Source organism: Fundulus heteroclitus, unplaced genomic scaffold (assembly GCF_011125445.2).
Source record: "Fundulus heteroclitus isolate FHET01 unplaced genomic scaffold, MU-UCD_Fhet_4.1 scaffold_82, whole genome shotgun sequence".
Lineage (NCBI taxonomy): Eukaryota > Metazoa > Chordata > Actinopteri > Cyprinodontiformes > Fundulidae > Fundulus > Fundulus heteroclitus.
Window position 1 is genome coordinate 1164115 of NW_023397274.1, and position 18467 is coordinate 1182581.

The 18467-nt window shown below is 39.8% G+C and overlaps 1 protein-coding gene across 1 annotated transcript in view; it reads left to right on the forward strand.

The window, feature by feature from the left end:
- The window catches only part of LOC105930786 (E3 ubiquitin-protein ligase UHRF2), a 59036-nt gene that overhangs the window by 26221 nt on the left and 14348 nt on the right, over positions 1-18467 (forward strand). Inside the window, exons 4-6 of the mRNA XM_012869150.3 lie at positions 15240-15458; positions 15569-15678; positions 18100-18286. Of these exons, the coding sequence (XP_012724604.2) occupies positions 15240-15458; positions 15569-15678; positions 18100-18286 (516 nt within the window). The remainder of the gene's footprint in view (positions 1-15239; positions 15459-15568; positions 15679-18099; positions 18287-18467) is intronic.

Below are 18467 nucleotides of genomic sequence, written 5' to 3' on the forward strand. Positions count from 1 at the left end.
CAGTGAAGAGTATACAGTATCGGAGCGATGTGCTCTTGTCACCGTTTAAACGCGGGCAGCTGAATATTTGGACCAGCTGGAGATGTGGGAGGAGAGGTTTGTCAATCACACTATAAAGGGAGTGTCAGTAGTCCAGTCTAGAAGAGATAAAGGCATCTTGGAGAAGATAAGCCTTGACTTTGCTTGGACCTGTCTGTCAAAGTTGAAGTTGCTGTCAAAAATAAACCCAGGATTCCTAATAAAAAGGACAGTCTGTGTGGTTAGAGCAGCGCGCTTGCACTCAGAGAAGGATGCAAGTACCCGGTTCGATCCCCAGTGCCGGCACTCTGGGTCCCTGAGCAAGACCCTTAATCCCAGAACGCTTCCAGGACCTTTACACAGGGATAACGTGTAAATCACTCGCTCCATTCGCCTTTTTTTGCGTTGGGTGTGAACGCATCTTGAGAGATGTTCAAATCTTTGAATGTTCTTTTAAACCTTATTCCACTTTAAATTTTATCTCTATTCCTTGTTGTTGACGAGGATGTTTGTTCACTACTTACCTTATGTATGAATGGTGTAATACAAACAAAACCTGCCTTGCGCTTACGTTCCTGAACACATTTTTCAGGCCTTCACAGAACATCTGTATTTATACCAAGAGTGCTCACACACAGGTAGCAACTATTAGCCAGGTCAGGTGATTATTGGTTGCAGTGAGTTTTATTCAGGGTTATCGGAGTAAAAGGGCCTTTCAAAAAAAATGCATGTCTCTCTTTTCTCATTTTTATTTGTTAGAAAAAATGAAGAAACATACATTTTCTTCCACTTTGCAAACATGCACTGTACTGTGTTGGTCCGCCACCTAAACTAAAAATCCAAATGAAATGCAGGAAGTTTTGTGATTGAATCATGACCAAATATGAAAAAGTTCCAGGTGTGTGAATACATTTAAACAGCGCCGTTAATGCAAAGTAATATCTGTCATTGAGGCGTTCAATGTGTTTTTATAATTCAGATTTGTAGTACCTCTCAGGAAGCCACTGCTTCAGGCTGGATTTATTTTAGCGGTTTGTGCAGCGTTGCGCAGCTTGCTGCAAATGGCTTTAAAGGTAGACCATGCTGCTGCTTTGTGTGATTATTTGCCAACATATTCAAATTTAGCTCTTCCAAACTGGGGCTTCTGGATAAAATCCAATACGTTTAGCTTTTTCATTTCAAATGTATGCAGTTGCATTAAACAGCTGTATGAGCGGATTCTCTATGAATAGCGGCTGAGAGAGCATGAATGTGTTTGTTGCACCGACATTCTCGGACACAATGAGCAGAAAAACAAAACTATGACTTGCTTTTCTTTTTTTATTTTATTTTTTTTTATTTTGGTTTCTCAAGAGATCTACCAGATGTCTGATTTGGCTTTTAAATTTCCACATATGGGACTGTTTTGAACTATTAAACTGGTTAGAATAGTGAAACTTTGCTCCCTCGTGATGCAAAAGCATACTTGGATGATTCATATGTAGAGTCTTACTCTTTTGCACTACACTAAACTTGTAATTTGCGTTAAGTTTTACATTGTAGTTCTAATTATTGTTGTTTTTATTTTACAAAGTACAACAGTCCAATATTCCAAATCTATCTATGGAAAAGAAAGCGTGTAGTTAATTGATTTCCATTTAAACCATTTCTCAAATTCGGACTATACTCATCTACACCAGTTTAAAAATAATTTTCATAAATTGAAAAAAAAAAAGACATTTAGATAAACAGGAAGCCAGATAAACAATAGTTTACCTTTTGCTAGAGCGATGGAGCCCACTTTGGGTCCCCCTAGCAGCATCTGTAACATCAGCTGTTTTTCATTGGGCTGCTAGGGTTAACCTTTCAAACCTCGGCTGGCTGTATTAGGAACCGCTGCCTTTCCCTTTGAAACCATTCAGCAGCTGACACTGATTGATCCTGGGATAATTTATTCTCGGATGTAAATGAACCAAAAGTACTAAGTCTCAATACCAGTCAATTGGCTTCAAGTCCTCACATCCACACTGATAACCGTCTGCTCATCCGTTCAGCAAAAGTCACAGAAGTGAGAGGTGCGTCTCCTGAAAGGAACTCAGCGCTGTACGTTTATAGACCATCAATAACAATGATTTAAAAGTACTTAGTGTTTTTTTTTTTGTGTGGAAACGATTCTTTTTGGAAATATTCAGCTCAATCTCCTGCTCAGCCAGGGTTGCATTGAACCAGTAAAGTCAAATTAGAACGACTGGGTTACACATTTAGCATCTTCAGTTTTCGTCGCCAGCAATTTCCCTTTGATTGTGTAATTTGCCTTTTATAGATACGCCCACTCCAACCCCCACTGCAGGCGTAAAGCTGAAATTTTGTCATGTCAAATGACTCTATAGTGGATATTTACTGACGGCAACATAGTTGGGCAGTGGTCAAGGCATGCTGACAAGGAAATCTGCTTATTACACTGCGCTCAGGGCTTCAAGAATGAAGCTAGTCATAAGTTTTGAAAACTTTCACTGATTGAATCCTCCTTTATGGCAGCAGTTTTGAACCTGGAAAGTGCGGCAACATGCCGATGTGAGGTTATATAATAGATCCATCTGACCAGTCTGTATAAGGGGGGATCGCTCGCTCCTGGGTGTATCACATTTAGCAAAGCTCAGATCTGTATGATGCCGCATTTGGTTGCAAGTTGGAAACCTGCTGGATTTGCTTTTTGTTATGTTCATAGACCAGTCTAACTACGATTAGATATACAAGACTATTAAAGTGTATTTTTATGGCTTTTTGCACATTAAAGCACTATAACTAACACTTACAAGTGAAGCAGCCATATTGGATTTGGTCCTCAGCAGAGACTGGAGTATCTGTTCATTGGACCACAACAAGCCGTACACTCCATAGAGCTGGGCTTTATGAAGGAGTGGCCAGAAAACAGACATCACTTGGTGTAAAAAATAAGAAGGCAGGTTTTGAATTTGCTAAAAGGCACATGGGTTACTCCCCAAATGTATGGAGGAAGGTGCTCTGGTGTTCCTGAACTTTTCGGCCATCAAAGAAAACACCATGTCTGGCGCAAACCCAGCACACCAGCTTCTTTAAAGAAGGCCGGCTCTGTTCTGGGGACCCTTCTAGAACCTCTGGAGATGCAAATAAGGATTATTCATGAAATGAAGAACATTATGGACAACACTCAGCATCCTCTTCATCAGACTGCTGTACAACAACAGTGTCTTCAGTCGGAGGCTTCTCCAGGTCCGCTGTAAGACTGACCAGTAAAGAAGATCCGTCCGACCTGCAGCCATTAGCATCTACAACAACTCAGTAAAGAAGGCCCCATCAATTACACCAGCCTTTAATTTCCCTTTGGGATTAAAAAAGTACTTTTGAATTGACTTGCCCCAAGAACACCATCCCCCCCAAGTGAAACATGGTGGTGGCAGCATCGTGCTTTGCCAATGTTTTTCAGTAACGGGGACAGAGGAACCGGTCCAAGTTGAGGGAAAGATGGGTGGTGCTAAATTCAGGGATATAGGGTAGTTCATTGTTATTGTTTTGAGGCGGGTTTTTCGCGCATGCGCGCCGGACTGGTAGGCAAAAGGCGAACACAATGGCGGACGCAAACAGAGAAACTGACGAGTTCTCCACGTATTTTTCTTCTTTAGATAACGTACTACAAGATCGTTTTAAGAGTAAGTTGATGGTTGATGGTATCAGATTGCCAGATCCACACAGCAAAAGCCTGAAGGGACGGAGCGAGTCTGTGAAATGCTGGCCAAGCGCTCCGTACCATGACATATACAGCTGCCTTATAAACATGGCAGGCCAGTACAGACAGAGAGCACGAAAGCCATGAAACCACTGGACGGCTACAATTATTTTAAATCGGGAAAAAGGCTCCAGCAACGCCCGCGACGCCATGAGGGATTAATCGGTCAGAAAATGGATGGATGGATGGATGTTGTTCACACATGTTTGTGCAACAGCACAAAGCGGCGTCGGACACAGGCCGCGTCTCAGCAGAGGCCCGGTAGGTTAAAAAAAAAAAAATTTCACTACGGATTATTTAGGTGTTTTTGTCTTGTTAAAATGGGTGGCGGTGTCGGCGACATTGCAGCGTAAACACAGAAGTACTAGCGCCCGTGAACCGGGGCGTAATAGCAGCAGCAGCGGCTGTAGCCCCTGCTGCTAGCTGCTGCTAGCCGCCCCGGCCCGGCCCGTGTAGCCGGGCCGGGGCGCCGGCCCGTGTAGCCGGCGGGGCCGGGGCGCCGGCCCGTGTAGCCGGCAGCGCCGGCCCGTGTAGCCGGGCCGGGGCGCCGGCTACATGGGCCGGCGCGCCGGCCCGTGTAGTGTTTACGCAGCAGCCGCTGGCTGCTGCCGCAGCCCGTGAACTGGCAGAGCAGCCGCTGCTGCTTGGCTGCTGCTGCTACCGCTTCTCCGGCCCGTGTAGCGATCTGTGTACCCTCCGCCGCTATTTAAGTAGAACAATGACTAGAGCAGAATTAAGTTGTATTTACCGGAGATGAAGTGTAGACTGCAAATTCTGTCGTAGTACGATGCCCCCCCCAGTCCATTGGGAGTGTCTGCCTGCGCTCTTTTCATTGAAAATATCCATTTCTTTGTTCGTCCTTCCTCCTTTGGAAAACGACAGAAACGTACATCCAACGATTTGGAATGCCTCTCTGTGCAACCGGGAGCACAACAAGTCGTAGGCATTGCTTAGATTCCATAAATAAACGAAGTAAAAGTACGCTCTAAATCACCCGTTTTGTCATGTAGTAGACGAGAACAGTACTGTTTTCTGCCTACCAGCGGGACCCGGATGTAGCGCTGACGTCACGCGGGACGTCACACGTGAACTACCCTATTGTTGAGCAGCAGCCGTAACAGTCTGCCTGTAATCTGAGACTGGAGCGGAGGTTCCCCTTCCAGCAGGGCAATGACCCGAAGCGCACTGCTAAAGCAACACTCGAGTGATTTAGGAGGAAACAACTCCCTGTTAGCCGGAAGAAACCTCTAGCAGAACCAGGCTTTGTATGAGCAAAGATCTACGACTGATTGAGTTGTTTCCCCCTTCTTTTTTTACACTTTATTTGCAGGGTTCCCGCGGATCCTTAAAAAGTCTTAAAAAGGCATTGAATTCTGTAATATAAAACTAAGGCCTTAATTGGCATTAAAATGTCTTAAATCAGTCTTTCTTAGGTCTTAAAATTGTTACCAGGTCATAAATAGGATTTTATTTTTGTAATCCTTACCAAACAGTAAAATAATTGACACAATTATATTTTTTTTAATTTACCAAACGGCTCAATGTAACCATTATTGGTTCCGTCCCGATAGCAGAACCAATAAAAACTGTTGCGGCCGGACCATAGCTGCGAGAAAGAGTTGGCACTGGTTATGTAGTGGTTTTAAAAACTGATTTATAGTTTATTTTAGTAGGGAACAAAACATTTGTGGATTCAGTTCAATAGTTGTTAAAAAATATATCTGTAATTTGTGTGTTTTTTAGCTTTCTTCCTATATGGAATTTTTTTCAAAATTTTAAACATGTCTACTGGGCCAGAAAGTAATGGTTTATGTGAAAATAAACATTTGGGTAAAGTTGTCGCAACCAGGTTTATCTTGTTTATCGTGAAGTTGGTCTTAACTTTTTATTTCAAGTGGCATTAAAAAGTCTTAAAAAGTCTTGAATTTAACTTGCCTTATGCTGTAGGAACCCTGATTTGCCTTCAGTCCTGAATACACTCATTAACTCTTTAGCTACCGGCAGCAGTGATCAGGGTTGATTCCAACCACGATTATCCTTGTTGTGTCAATGTCTGCAATATTGCATTTGCAGTTGCTTGTGTGCCGTATTCGTCTGTTCAAATTTTGAATTACACGCGTTAACAGTGTGCATACAAATGTATGGCATGATATATTTTTGCAGGTCAGATGCACTTTCAATGACCAAACATGAAGTAGATTTTAGTGGCCAAGTTCTTACAGCTCAAAGTCGGCTGTGGGCACATTATGGTGGGGAAAAAGTAAAGAATGAGGGAAAATGTTGGCTGAGATTGTCTTTGCAATATTCATATTCATGGATAATATCCTAATATTTTGCTGCAAAGGGTATCTGGGGGGGAAAAACTTGGATTGATGAGGTCATTTTGGTGTTCAGAATGTATTGGAGGGTAATTCTAGTACCACGGCCTTCCTGCTGTAACAAGTCAGCTTGGAGAGCAGCCTGTCCTGAAGCTGTTCCCGTCATCTGTCATCGCACCACACCACACCGTTAAGGCTAAATGTGCTTTTAAAGTAAAGATCAGCTAAATGGAGATGCATATGCTCGTCTTAATAAGGTCTTGATTTACATCAGCAAGGATCTAAGAGGAAGTGACTTTGTCAGCATGTAAAGTGAACAGTTTAAGCACGAGTACCTCAGTTTCATTAAGAAAGCTGTTTTTTTTTTGTTGTAACGATACTTTTAATTTATTATTTTAACTTTGATTTTTATCCCCCTGGCACTCTTTTGTTGGCTTCCCTGTTACGCAGAAAGCAAGTAGGGTTTAATTGGTGCAACTTGTGCGGTAAAGAGTAAACGGCAGGAGAACGTTACCGGTACTTTGGGGTTGGGAATGCAGCGTTTTGGTACAAGGAACAAAAAAAAAAAATCACAGGATAAATGTAACTCTTTTTGGTGTTTTCTTGAAAGAACAGTCGTGGCTCATATTGACGAACACGTGCTTTTTGTTCTGACTGTTTTTAAAATGCGTGTATTTTACATATTCATCCAGTGATTAGTTTTAGTTGTGGTTGCAGCGCACCCATTGCATGGAATGCACTTGAGAGCAACAATCAGAAAGCCGCCTTCCACCCTTTTTAGCCCTGGGCTGCGCTGACATTCCTGTGAGTCTCTGCCAAACGGTTTGGCTGTGGATGCCTTAACCAGAGTGTTCCAGTGTTCCTCGTGCTATTGTCTGATTTAAACAGAAGTGCTTCTTTTAGAACTTATTAGAAAGCGTTTAATTTGTTTGCCTGAAGCCACCATGTCTGAGTGGGAGTCTTTAGTTGTAGATTCACTTCAACTATGTGTGACTGACTTTTTTTTTTAACTATTTTATTTTTTTTATTTTCTTGTAGCCATGTGGATTTTGTACCCAGGTTGTAACGTTTGCACACCAGATATTCCGCTGCTCCTCGTCAGAACTTCGCTATCCTGTTTAGTATCTGCGCTCTGAAAGTGTGAGAGGAGCCTTCACTGCATAGTTTAGACATAAAATCATAAATATTGCATACATTATATCAATATTATATATATATAATAATAAATTATAAGACCCCAGACTAGGAGGTGTAAAATTACCTACAACAGTTAGGCCTATAAAATGCATTTATCGCATTCTAAGCCTGGTTGCATTAACTTCACCAATGCTGGTAGGTTGAGCGATCATGTTAAGCTGTATTTATGTGACAGCCCAGGAAGATTTGCAACATTCTGCTTTTTTGCTGTTGCAGTAACTCTTTAGGGGATTTTTTTTTTAATCTGCTGGGTTTATTTATTTAATAGCTTCAGACTTTTGGCAGACGTTTAAATCTCTGACCAAGGCTTTTGCGGAAGGTGGGGCCAAAACTTATATCAGGATATATCTCTTAATTTCAGTAGATACAACAGGATTACGATATTGATTGAAACAAAGTGAAAGCCTCAGAAAGACCGGCAAGAATCATTTTGCCATGTTTATAAAAACTCCTCCAATATAACATTTTAGAAATACTTGCTTTTAAAAAAATAAAACGAACTACATAAAACCCAGAATGTCAGTCAGTTACAAATGCTGTAATAATCGACTGTAACGTATATTGAAATATCGGAAATGTCATATCACCTTTATTGAATAAAGTTATATTGCGTTATATATTCATACTGAATTATTGTCCACCCCAGGCGGAAAGCATTCATAACGACATCACACTGAACTAAAATGTTCTTTTATCCTGCAGATGATGTTCCTTGGATTGTAAAATAACAAACAATTTGTCAAATCTGTTGGAATCAGTAGCTGTTTATTTAGCCCCCCATTAACACACGTTAGAACATGCTGGACTCCAGCGTAGTTAAATAGGTTTATCCGAAGCATTGGTGTTCCTGAGCGGAACGGGTCTTAAAAGGATCCGTGAGTGCTGTGCCTCGGAGCATCTGCATGCCCACCAGCCAGTGGGAGACTATTAACAGGGAATAATATGAGCGTATTGCCTTTTGAGAAATGCACAGAACCAAAAAGAAGCCCAGATTAAACCAAAATAAATGCCTGATCCACTTGTTTAACCTTATTTCCATTGGTAGAGACAAAGCAAAACTAATCTAGAGGGATTATTCTTAGTACTGTTGAATAATAATTTCTGGAGTCTAAAGGGAAAACCCATCAGATTTAGGTTATTTCCAGGAGAAGAACTTACCAACCTGCCCGGGTTTGGCCTTCTCCGTTGAACAACAGCCGTGTAACCAGATTTTCCCTGGCCACAGCGTCCGAGACACATGTGGAACCCAACCTGCTGAGATGGAGCTCTGTTTGCAGGGAATGGTGACACGGCAGTATGATTTCAGATCAAAGTAAAGAATCGTCTTAGTTTTATTGCAGTGGTTTGGTGACAGACCACGTCGGTTTTCTTGGATGCCGTTGAACTTGTGTCTGGTAAAAGAAAACTAAATTATACCCAAAACCTTTGCGTTTAAATTAGAAATTTAAAGCCTTTTATAAGGTCAGACGTAGGGCTGGGCAAGTAGGCAAGTATTTTTTAGCTGTTTCTTGTATTTAACTACAGCTGTTTGTTAAAAATGTACCTGTGAGACATTTGGGATAACGTTTTGATTCAGAGATGCCTTTTTTATAATTACTTAATGAAAAAAAAAACATATCGAGATAAATATTGTTTATCAGCGTTCAGCCTAAAAATAATGATAGTATTTTTGTTTCAATAGCGTTCATCCTCAGCTCCCTTCTGAATGTCCCTTGAAGACATTTTTTAATGTTGTTTTTTTTTTTTATCCTTAAAATAGATCAGTGATTTTTTAATAAGGTAGTTATTGGTTCTTTCAGTAACTACTCCAGTATAATCACTCAATTTCAGTTGATTTAAATTCCTTTGAACTCAACGATTAAGACGAAATATCTTCCCTTAGACTGGCACAAGACTAATCAATGTTATTTCATGAGACCGGCTGCAATGTGTTAATTCATAAATCATTAATATAGCATCTGTCAGTTGCTACAAGACTTTGTTTAAATATAATAACAGTTTAGGTTATGAATTAATGTGGTATTTATAACTCGTTCTTGGGTCTGGCGTAATGGGTGAGAGCTTGTGTGGCATTAAGCTCGGGCTCTTGTCACTCCGCTGTGTTGCTCTCTGTAGTTTCTCTGTTAGTGTTGAGTACAATTGTGCTTCAAAGTGGATGATGGCTATTTTTTCTTTTTTTTTGTCTGTTTAATATTGGCATGTCTCTGTGTGTTTTTTGTATTGCCGCTATTCAACTCAATCCACTTCCCTCAAAACCATGTTAATCCTTTTGGACCTAAAAAAAAAAAAAAAAAGGAAATCCCCGCACCATTCACTCGGCCTCCACTTCCTGGGAGAACGCTGGTTCTAAAGCTATTATTCACTGTCCGCTGATGGTCATGACACATTAGTTAGTTTAAAGCTGCTTGGATAAAGTTTCTTTCAGCAAGAAGTGTGTATTTTATGACCACAACGTTATTATATTTCATCGGAGCTGAAGGGAGTTTACTATTGATTATGACTGTGAAGGAAACAATATTTAGAGACGAATTTCCTGCTGTGACAGGGCATGTTTATTTGCAGTCGTTTTACTCCTTTTACTTGGTGTAGAAACGTTCATTCCCAACATATTGGTTATCTGTAAACTTCTTTGCTTTTTGCGTTAAACAAGCCTCTGGTTTGTTTGTGATTTGGGCCACATTCTTTCATTTTACGATACAACACCCTTCACTATTAGCACCCCTATAAAAAATGTATAACAAAATATATTCATATACTAAAAAATTAAATAATAAATCCAACCAATTCAAGTAAATTTTCTTCACCCGAATAAAATTCAATACAAAACTGAAATGACTAACTAAAGCGTTTTTGTTCTTTGCACTTTGAAGTGGATCACAATTTATTACTTCCTGTTTGTCGACACCGAGGAACCCTTCAAAATGGCCATAACAAGAGAACATGCTGTTCAAGTAAGGCAAATGTGCGTCTTTGTGTGTCACAAAATGGCACGTGTAACCCTCCCAGCGTTGATGGATATTTTGCTTGTAGAGGAGATGGAGACTTCAGAGTATTGAACTTCTGAGGTGTAAAATTTAAGAAAAACAAAATGAAAACATGGATTTTGATTGAGATTTTCTGCAACACCACTCATGGGCTTGGTGTAAAATAAAAGATTTGGTTAGCCACTCATGCCTAATGGCAAGTATGGTGGAGAATCTGTGATGCTGTGTGACTTTTTCTGTTCCAAAGACCCTGGGAACCTTATTTGCACGATAAGTTATTTGAAACACCACAACAAATAAAAGCCAGGCGACCTCTCTCAGAATACTGATGCTGCTCTCCATTTGCCTTGAAACTCAAAACTAGCAAGTTGCAGATGACATCATCTCCACCTTTTTGCCTTCCAGTTTCCTTCTTGTTGAACTGTAGAGTATAATACATGGATGTTCTCACAAAAGTTATTGTTAAATGTACAAATACAGCCGAACTGAGCATCAGAATGCATTTTAAATTCACATTTTACTGCAAGATCTTTTTAAGCCGTGATTAACTGGTCAACTGAGCATTAAACGTTAAACAACAATAGGTGGTGATTTTTCATTGCTAATTTAGTCACTTTGGCCACTGTTGTTAAAACTAACAATGCCAATGAAACCTTTCTATAAAGTTTTGTGTATATAAACGGCGCTGAAACATCACAGAAAAGTAGTGCATCTACAGCTGACTAAATGCTAAACAAATAACAGAAAAACTGCCAAAACAGTCAAAGTATGAATGCCGAACTTGGGTGTGGTCCTGTTGCAGCGACTTGTCGACTCGTAATTCCGACTTTAGGGACTGTTCCAGTTGAAATTCCCGACTCAGAGGTCGGAAATTCCAACTATCGAGGTGAAAAGGTCATTGGGTCTTTCAGTCGAACAAAACCAACACAGAGAACGATCAGATCCATCTGATCTGTGTGCTCAAACTGTGTAATGTTAGACGATTAAGTGCCTTTCTGTTGACAAAGGCAGGGGCTGAACCAAGAAAGAACAGCAGGGGTGCCAAGGTTTGTTTGCAACCTTGGCACCCCTGCTAACCGTTATAGTTGGTAACACAAGCTGACTCTGCTGAAACTAATGAGCTCAACAGCAACCCGCAGTCTGTAAAGTTTATCTAAACTCATAACGGCACCCTTTGTCAGTAAATCTGCGTGGGTGTTTTGCTCAGTTCTTCCGTAGCTGGGTGTTTGAATTTCTTGAGTGTTGGTCATCTTTAATCACCTCTACTGCTGTAAATGCTGCGGTCTGAAGCATTTCCCAGAAGCTGAGTTCAGGTTGTACAGTAGGTGACTCAAGCTCAGTCATACCCCTCTGGACTTGTTGTTTACTTATATTTCAGACTTTGAGCAAGAACAAAGAGCATTATAACAGTATCAGTGTCATCCTTAAGCTGTTGTAATCAATTCGTTTTGTGTGCATATGTGTCATTAGTATGTGAGTTGTTTTATAAATACTCCAGTTGCTATGTTTTCTTAAGTTGCTCTAATTTTGCTGCTTAAAATACGATTTTCTGGTTCTAAAGAAATTGGAAAATCTTTTTAATTAAGAACCAAGTGCAGATTTTTTTTAAGGTAATTTGAGAAAGATGTCTCCAGGATCTTTCAAAGTGACTAAAAGTCTTAAATCTAAATGTTTTCAGGAGTCAATTTTCTGAAAGAATTACCTACAGTGCTTTATTAGCCACCTTAGCAATATCTTCAGATTTAGCTTTTTCTTGTCACAGCAAAATGTTTCAGATAATAAAGCAATTTTAACGTCAGACACGTTTTCTTCAAATCATGATTTAATTTATTAAGAAAGAAAATCTCTCTAAAAATACCCAACTATCTGCTAAAACGTAATTGCTCTTTAACCTGGTTGTGTTAGTCTTGGCGCCATTGAGTTTTTCTTGCGTAACGTGTTTGACCGACGATATGATGTTCTTCTGCTAAGATGCTGTCTTAGTCTTACGTCAGATCAAACAGGAGGGGCATCTTAAATAAAATCACTTTGCTCTCGTCATCAACATGTTTTTTAACAGAAAACAGTCGGCCACTTCTTAGAAGGGTGCTTACGCGTTTGATCCATGTGTGGATAATGGCTCTCATTGTGGTTGGTTGGAGTCGTAAATTCATAGAAATGGCTTTGTGGCCCTGCCCACCAGACTGATAGATGTCAGTGACCTCTACAGGTCAGGCAATATTGAGGCTTGTGTGTGGCTGGTGATAGTAAACAAAAAAATATGTCATACTTTGAAAAGTGTTATATTTACTCTGGTTATATTCTCTTCATTTAAAATGGAAAACCAAAAACAGAAGAAAACTACAAGAGTTTTGTAGTAGTACAAGTTGATTTAACCTACATATAAAAACTCAAGAGGCATGCCAGATCACAAAACCCCAACTTGAGTTAGTTAAATAAAAAACTTTGCCAACTTATGTTTACTTGACGTTTTTGAGTAAACTCACTAAATTTATTTTTTTTGAGATTCTATTAGAAAGATCTTTAAATTGTAACTCACACCAGGGCCTTACTCCGCCCAATCTCATACTTGAAAAACATGCGGGAAGAGGGCTGGGCATGGTCTGACTACAAGTAAAAGCAAAATAAATGATAAATGACCTAACTGGATGCTAAGCTAATACATCGCTAACCTGAAAATCGACAGGACTTCAAAACTCACCATTCAAACTCCAGGTCGATACTGAGGCTCAAGACGGAGCTGGTTTTATACCCCACAGCGGCAGAGCTACTGACGCACCAGTTTCTCCAAGTGACGTCACAACAACCTTTGAACCAATAGCAATACTGATTCAAAATTCAATGCAAGACACCCGCTGAACGCTAGGAGCTCGTCACACTGACCGTTTTAGACAAAAAAGTTGGATTTCAACAAAAAAATGCAGTAAATTTTCAAAATAATCACCAGGCTATGTAGACAGCTCAATCATGTTAACAGTTTTATTTAACTGTTTAATGTTAACAGTTATTGACGCAAAAAAGGTTGATTTGCAGGTAAGTTACCCCTTTAAAATGTCTCAAAAAATCCTAAATTTAACCCTGTTAGAGACGACTTAATTTTTCATAGAAGGATATAAAAAGCAAACTCTAAACCCTTTCTGAATCACTTCTCCAATATACCTGAATACATTGAAAAGCTATCTATCTATATATACCATATTATACTTTTAAATTGACTTAATAATAAATCATCCTAAAGCGTGTTTTTTGACCACGTTTACGCTTATTTAAGTAAGTAGGGACCCGTGTGTTTGAGCTAATAGTATAACATAAGCAGGATGGTGGTTAGGAAGAGGTTAGGGAGTTCGTCCTGCAATTGGCAGGTTGCTAGTTCGATCCCCCTTTCTGACTGTCTCCGTCGTTGTGTCCTTGAGCAAGACACTTCACCCGCATTGCTTGCTGGTGGTGGTCAGAGGGGCTCGGTGGCGCCGATGTATGGTAGCCTCGCCTCTGTCAATCTGCCCTAGGGCAGCTGTAGCTACTAACATAGCTCACCACCGTCAGGGTGTGAATGGGTGAATAACTAAACTGTAGTGTGAAGCGCTTTGGAGGACGTCAAGACTAATTAAAGCGCTATACAAGTACAAGCCATTTACCATTCTTTTTCAAAACCATAGCTACTAGACACATACTAGAGATATTTTTGCTTCTTAAGCCCTTGCATGTGATTCTACAGACTAGCTTGAGCTTGCATGTTCCTCCAGAGGAAGGTTCATATCTCTGATCGGTCTTTAACTTCATGCATTACACTCTGAAACAGAGACTCATCTGTATGTTTCTGCTCTGTGCTGTACATTTGTGCCCTGGGCCTTTTAAGATGATATGAAGTGCTCCATGATCACCCAGCCTTCTCACGCTAGCTGTTGCTAATGGAGTTACCGCTGCACCGACGTTTAGCCAGGGTCCGGGGTAAAGCTGCTGTAAAATGTAGATTGTTGCATTTCATTAAGGATGGCTTAAAACAGGGGTGTCAAACTCATTTTGGTTGAGGGGCCGCATACAGCTTATTCTGATCTCAAGAGGGCCACACGAGTTAACTCATTGCAAGATTAAATAGAACTAATAAATGTGGACTTGTTGTTAATTTTTATATTAAATTAATTTCACTTTTACACAATATATTATGAATAACCTCAGCGTTTTTAAGAAAAGTTTGTGCAATTTTAACAATACTTTTACTCAGTTAAACATTTACTTGTGCATTATGCATAAGAATTGATCACAGTGATTGTACAATGTTGAAAAACATTTATTCACATTTTTTGGAACTTAAAAACACTGTCCTGCATGACAAAATACATCAAACAGATAAAAATTAAGAAATTATTAAAAATTTTCCACACCTGAAGCTTAATCTGCTAATTAAAACACATGGGCCCCTCATGGGCAATATAGGAACTGCAAATTTTTAATTAAACAAAGTACATGTTTTTTTCAATAATTGTTTTATCATTCTCTTCCTTTTATCTCCTCTTTCTTTCACCTTTTGTTTTTTTTCGTCTTGTTCTTCCTTTCCTCTCCCACTTCCCCATTGTAGTGTCCATATCATTTGAGATATTCTCCACATGAATCATAATAAAACTATTCACATTCATACATCAAGCGGAGCACTATGGCAAAAGCAGTACTGCTCCACTTGTGAAAGTCAAATCTGATGAGCTCTTTTTGGCATTAAGACAACAATTCTTATTGCCACATTGCCAGACAGGACACTGGGAAAAAAATAAATAAAAAATTTATTAAGATAATGCATTTAGCCACCGGGCCGGACTAAATTGTTCGGCGGGCCGGATCCGGCCCACGGGCCGTATGTTTGACACCCCTGGCTTAAAATATAGATTTTTTTAAATGTAGAATTTATTCTATTCTATCAGAAATCATGTCAGTGATGACATAAATGGCTTCACGCTCCTAAACTGTGCCTCCGCTGTTTTCCAGTTATCCAGAGAATGGTGTGGTGGAGATGCGATCGGTAGACGTACGGCCCCGTGCCAGGACCCTGCTCCGGTGGGACCAGCTGCAGGTGGGCCTACAGGTGATGGTCAACTACAACATGGAGACCCCAGACGAGAGAGGCTTCTGGTACGACGCAGAGATAGTGGCCATAAATCAAACCTCTCGCACCAATAAGGAGCTCCGGGTTAAAATTCTCCTGGGGTGAGGATCTTTCAGCCTTGCGATCGACTGCTTTGATTCCAGCTAGATTATACTCTGCTCTGTTGGCACGTGTTAATTAATCTTTGTTGGCTGTTTATGTCGTCCCACAGGGGCCCTGAAGATGTCATCGGAGATTGTAAAGTTCAGTTTTTAGATGAAATCTACCAGGTGGAGAAACCAGGAGCTCGTCCGCTGTCAAGCGCAGACGGACAGTTTAAACGTATGAACTAGTCTTTCAGCAGTACGGCAGTTTCAATTTCATCGTATATTTAGCCTGAATACACTACAAAGATAAGACATAATATAATGTTCAAACTGATGAACGTTATGTAAGGTCAGGGAAGGGGATCTAGAAGCTATTATTTAGGATATTCGGCTTGCAGGGATTCTCCTTTTATACCCAGTTATGACGCTCCAGTGTCTCAAATTAAGCTGTTCTCCTGTGGGATGTTTCTAACAGGTGTTTTTTGAGCAGTCCTCAACTTTCCCAGTCTTTTCTTTCCCCTATCTGAGCTATTTTCGGAACGTGTTACATGTATCAAATTTAAAGTGTTTGAATATTTGCACACACACAAAAAAAAAACAAGTTTATCAATTTGAATGTTAAATATCTTGTCTTTGTAGTATATTTAATCGAATATAGGTTGAAAAAAAATTTGCATATCAATGTATTCTGTTTTTATTTACATTTTACACAACATCTCGTCTTCATTGGAACTGGAGTTGTAGTCATGCTCTTTAAACTTTTCCACTGTTCTGTCAGGTATAACCAGTGTTGTATAGTAATGAAGTAAAAATACTTCACTACTGTACTTAAGTATATTTTGGAGTACTTTATACTTTTCTCGAGTATAAAATTTTTTGATAACTTTTACTTTTACTTCACTATATTTCTGAACTTAATTGCATACTTTTACTCCAATACATTTTCAATGTTTGGTTTAGTTACTCGTTACAAAAAGAGAGAGAGAGAGACTCAAGCACGCAAGTGTTTTGACCCCACCTACTGATTGACTGCGACAAAGTCGGGACTTGCCTTGTCTTGTTCATCACCACCAACAGGATATGAAGCTGGTTCAGTGGTAAATCAGGTTAAATTAACCTTGTGGTATAGGTAAAGCATCTAATAGCAGAGAGTCCTAATTTTACTAACTAACTAACTAAATGATAACCTGCAGGTGTATCTATTAGCAGGTTTACCACTTCCTGTAGGTTGGCTGGACCTGGTTTATCACTTAACCATGTTCTTAGTATACACCCCCTGGTCTACATTTTGCCTGCACTTGGTTGTGTACAATTTTAAAGTGCATAGTACTGACCTTACTTGAAGAAGGAAAACTGAAAGCTCACAAAAATGTTGTATTTTCTGTCTAAATTTGGTCTAAATTTCTCCTGTATTGGCTGTTTATATTATTTCAAGTGAATTTGACTTTCAAAGTTTACCAAAATCGAAAAAATGTTATTCAAACTGCATTTGCTTTGTTTTACTTTTTACTTATACTTTTTATTACATTACATGAGTACATCTATTTTTACAGTAATTTTCATACTTAAGTACAAGACATTTCAGATACTTTAAGACTTTAACTCAAGTAACATTTCAGTCAGTGACTTGGACTTTTACCAAAGTCATATTTTGGAGAGGTACCTATACTTTTACTTGACTCCGAGATTTCAGTACTTTATACAACACTGGGTATAACCACGAGCTAAAGGGTATTTTGCAGGGATTAGTGGTGTACAATTGGAAAGTGGATGAACCAGAATACATGTCCTTCAAGGTTTCCTATAAATAAAAAATCTAAAGAGTGAGGCATGCGTTTCAATTTAACCCCCATGAGTTAATACTTTATAGAACTACGTTTCACTGCATATCCATCCCCACGTCTTTTAGTTTATGATCCTCCCAGCTTCGCACAGCTGAAGACCGTCATTTTTGCCAATTCTTTCCAAAATAGCTGAGGCTCAGTTAGATTGGATAGAGAGCATCTGTGAGCAGCAATATCCAGTCTTGCTGCGGATTCCTAATTTAATTTAGGTCGGGCTTTGACTGGACCGTTCTGACAAATGAATACATTTTGATGTAAACCTTTGTTTCTATCATAGCTCTGCTTGAATGTTAAAAAAATGACATGCTAGCCTCTAGCCTTTCTCTGTCTGTTTCTATGAACGCTCTGCAGCTTCATTCATCTTCCAACCAACCTAACCTTATCTCTGGCCTGTGTTTCTTGGTCGTTTTCATGCGGTTTGTTCTCTAATGTGCGTCTTCTGAGGCCTTCACAGAACAGCCGTGTTTATTCTGAGCCAAGCGCTAATTTCTAGTTGCAGGTGAATTCTGAGGCAATATGGTTGCGCTGGATTTTTTAGAGTAAATCTGGGTGAATGCATTGGACACTTTTCAGAATTATATTTGTTAAAAATGTGAGAACCATACAGTTGTTGTTTTTTTTTTTTTTTTTACTTCCACTTTACAATTATGTGCTCCTTCCTGTTGGTATGTTGTGTCAAAGTGCTTTGAAGCTCGTGGTTGTAAGTTGAACAATTTAAAAGTTAAAATCTTATAATTACCCTTGCAAGGCACTATTTTTTACTAGTAGTAAATATGAAAATATGGGTGATTTCGTCTGATTTGTGACTCAAGGGAAGAGCGGACCGGAGTGCAAGCACTGCAAGGCCGACCCCGACTCGGAGTGCCGATTCTGCTCCTGCTGCGTGTGCGGCGGCAAGCAGGACGCTCACATGCAGCTGCTGTGTGACGAGTGCAACATGGCGTTCCACATCTATTGTCTCAACCCGCCACTGGCCACCATCCCAGACGACGAGGACTGGTGAGAGAGAGCGACGGAGAGCCGCTCAACAATTAGCTGCAAGATTCTGAGCTTCAGTCATTTAACGAACGCTGATTAAATGGAGTTTAGCGTGGGCTGAAGTATATTTACATAGTAATTAAATGGCGGCTGATTGTAGACTCAAATTGAAATAATAGGGTAATGCACTTACAGGTTGCAG